Below are 3,672 nucleotides of genomic sequence, written 5' to 3'. Positions count from 1 at the left end.
ATATTCACAACACACCACAGACCACAACCAATTATATTACGTAAATTGGTTTTTATAGGATACCTAAGTTGATCTTCAAGCTGTGCAACCGCAGTGATCACTTGACTGCAAGAGACATACGACTTTCTAGCCGCTTGATGGAACCTTTGAAAACCAGTGGGATATAACAAGTATGGATGGTGAACCTAGCAAGAAACGACATAAATAATCTAAATTTACTACGATTTTACTGCTTACAACAATAAGACCTGACTTGTCAAATCTGATCATAGGTTTTACATCTAAGTAATAGCTTACATTTTGCGAAGAGGGATATAGTTTTAAGATATAGTCCAGGTATACAATGTGAGAGGAACGAGAAAATAAAAGACGCCGTGTAAAAGATTAGACTAACGCCAAATATATTTAGCCGTATTTGATGCTTTCCTGACAACTAATCACTGTCGACGACCATTTTTACTAGTGGAATCCATGAACTGTTTTGATCTAGACTTGACAAAACCTCAGGTTTTTCTAAGCAACCTAATCCTACACCATGGAACATGGTGTAGGGGCGGCCAGACCAAAACATGGCAAGAATCCATGAAGTCACTAACAATTGGACTGAGCCATGTTGGTAGGTGTAGACTACCTGGTTGGGATTCGCGAGATGATAGCAACCGATGGTTAGAGACCTTGAATGATATGGCTCAAAATCGTTTGCAATGGCGAAGGTGCATCCACTGTTTGTGTTCTGCCAAATTCTAACCTTTTGAATTCTTCATGTCCCTATCCTTTTTCTCTTTCCAAATTTATTTCACTGGATTATACTCCTTCAATAACATCTTCAAACCCTAATCTTTTACATGATGCTTATACTCTTACTACTTCTACCAATATAGGATTTGAATCGACAACTTCATCTCGGTGCTAATTTGGTATGGCAACTCGAACTGATGTACGTACGTACGAAGTTCTACGTTGTGACTGACTGACTGAAGCAATGGTAGATATTCACTGCGACAATTTGATCGCCAGGTAAAAGACGTGTAAATGTTGACTACATCCCTTCAATATCTAAGATGTCATGAAAGAGCTTCAACTCAGAGAAATTAATAAAATCGTTCTATTTCGCGTAATCCGATCATGAATCTGTTATAATCTTTGTAAGTATCAGAACAAGCTTTTGACTTTTATCAGACTGAGATTAATATTATGTGACAGCAAGATAATATCATATCCTAATTACTCTGTATTTTTGACTAAAGTATTAAGAAAATCTCTTGAAAATAAGTAGCAAAATCCTATTATCAAGTTCAAGTCATTTTTTTAAAATGAACATTTGCTTATTCGATTTACAGCTAACTACTCAATATTTTGTCCGATAAACGGCATCTATGCGGTTTCTCTTGCCAACTGTTCTGCCTTCTCCAACACATCTTCAATTCCTCCAACCATGAAAAATGCAGCTTCAGGTATGTGATCTAATTCACCTAGAAAAATATATTAGATAATATCACAAAGACCATACCGTTGATGATCATCTTGAAACCTTTAATAGAATCTTTCAGAGACACCAATTTGCCTTCGCGACCGATAAACACTTCTGCTACTTGGAAGGGTTGGCTTAAAAATCTCTGAATTTTTCTAGCACGGGAAACTGTCAATCTATCTTCTTCTGACAGTTCATCCATACCTAAAATAGCGATGATATCTTGCAGAGAGCGATTTTCCTAAACAACATATAGATATGACATATATGACAAACCTGAAGGATCTTTTGTACTCCACGGGCAACGGAGTAATGCTCTTCGCCAACAATGTTAGGATCCAGAATACGACTGTTAGAATCAAGAGGATCGACAGCGGGGTAGATACCTAACTCAGCAATTGCACGACTTAAGACAGTGGTAGCATCTAAGTGAGCAAACGTGGTAGCAGGAGCGGGATCTGTCAAGTCATCGGCAGGAACATAAATGGCCTGCACGGACGTGATAGATCCTTTTCTCGTTGAAGTGATACGTTCTTGCATACTGCCCATGTCAGTGGCGAGTGTAGGCTGGTAGCCTACAGCACTAGGAATACGACCTAGCAGCGCAGACACCTCAGATCCTGCTTGAGTGAATCTGAAAATGTTGTCAACAAAAAGCAACACATCTTGTCCCTCTTGGTCGCGGAAGTATTCTGCAACTGTTAGACCCGTTAGAGCAACACGAGCACGTGCTCCTGGTGGTTCATTCATTTGCCCGTACACCAGAGACACCTGAGAACATTATAATTTTGAAAAAGAACTAACCTTAGAATTGTTTCCTTTAAGGTCAATCACACCAGTTGTTATCATTTCGTGATATAAATCATTGCCTTCTCGAGTACGTTCACCAACACCAGCAAACACAGAGTAACCTCCGTGAGCTCTGGCAATATTATTGATTAGCTCCATAATAAGTACAGTTTTGCCAACCCCAGCACCACCGAAAAGACCTAAGTTTAGTTTGAAATGTTACTTTTTGAACAAACCGATTTTTCCTCCCTTCACATAAGGAGCTAACAGGTCTACAACCTTGATGCCTGTCTCTAAAATTTCTTGCTCAGTACTCATTTCAATGAAGTCTGGAGCATCCTGGTGAATACCCGACATCATTTTCGTTTTGATGGGTCCTCTCTCATCGATTGGTTCTCCGATAACGTTCATGATACGGCCAAGGGTCTCAGGACCAACAGGAATACGAATAGGACCGCCAGTATCAACACACTGCTGACCGCGAACTAGACCTTCGGTACCGTCCATAGCAATGGTGCGCACAGTGTTCTCACCAAGATGTTGTGCGATCTCAAGTATAAGACGAGGGGTACGGCCTTTGACTTCCAAGGCATTCAAAATAGGTGGCAGATTGTCGTCAAACTGTACATCCACAACTGCCCCAATAACAGCGACAACACGTCCAGTTGATGCTGCAGCAGCTGCTGCTGGTTTGGCCTCTACGGCATATCCACGCTCTTTAATGGAAATAAAAGTTAAGAAACACGCAACATACTTTGGCTAATAAATGTAGATGAACAAAACTGAGATAAATTTGAAGTAGGCCTCAGAAACTTTGACACATTACTTAACGACCTAAGGAAACTCATTATGGCAATGATCAACGAAACTACCGCCACCTGAAACGGCAGCGCCAACTAGCATAAAAGTTATGCAAACAAATGCCTCAGAAACCGTTAGACTTTTACATGCTTGTTTTGGGGCCTCGAAAGTCATTTTATCACTTTAGTTCCCTTATTATACTTTCATGACGGGGTAGGTATTAGTTTAAACTTGCTAAAGGTGTATAGACTAGGAAACCTGGCGCATCTGAAGCCTAATCAGTCTAGACTGCTCAAAGTCGTTTTCAAATCCCCAAACGAACGCGACTTAATCTTAGAAAATGGACACAAATTAAAGGGTTCAGGAGTCTTTCTCCGTAAGGACTTACCGTTGGCGGACCGTGTAAAAAGACGGGAAGCCGAAAAAGAACTACAGCTCAGATTAGACGCTGGCGAAAAAGACCTGAAAATTGTAAATTTTCGGGTTGTGAGGCTTCGACAGAGGATAATGCCGAAGCCACTCTGGGTGAAGCACGAGGCCACTTAAAAAGGCTTCGGATCTGTTATACCAATGCCCGGAGCTTACTCAATAAGCTACCGGAACTAGGTGTA

General features: G+C 40.7%; 1 protein-coding gene across 1 annotated transcript; it reads right to left on the bottom strand.

The window, feature by feature from the left end:
• Nucleotides 1-1,171: 1,171 nt before the first annotated feature.
• Nucleotides 1,172-3,140, bottom strand: Smp_038100 (putative atp synthase beta subunit). The gene is made up of 6 exons (XM_018797459.1): nt 3,015-3,140; nt 2,497-2,976; nt 2,276-2,460; nt 1,748-2,242; nt 1,511-1,712; nt 1,172-1,472 (listed from the first exon to the last, which is right to left on the bottom strand). Exons 1-6 carry the CDS (start codon nt 3,106-3,108, stop codon nt 1,375-1,377), a joined length of 1,554 nt encoding a protein of 517 aa, XP_018652499.1. The 5' UTR covers nt 3,109-3,140; the 3' UTR covers nt 1,172-1,374.
• Nucleotides 3,141-3,672: the final 532 nt, after the last annotated feature.

This window comes from Schistosoma mansoni, chromosome 4, assembly GCF_000237925.1.
Source record: "Schistosoma mansoni strain Puerto Rico chromosome 4, complete genome".
NCBI lineage: Eukaryota > Metazoa > Platyhelminthes > Trematoda > Strigeidida > Schistosomatidae > Schistosoma > Schistosoma mansoni.
The sequence above is the reverse complement of the archived record's forward strand: the minus strand, read 5'-3'. Positions and strand labels throughout refer to the sequence as shown.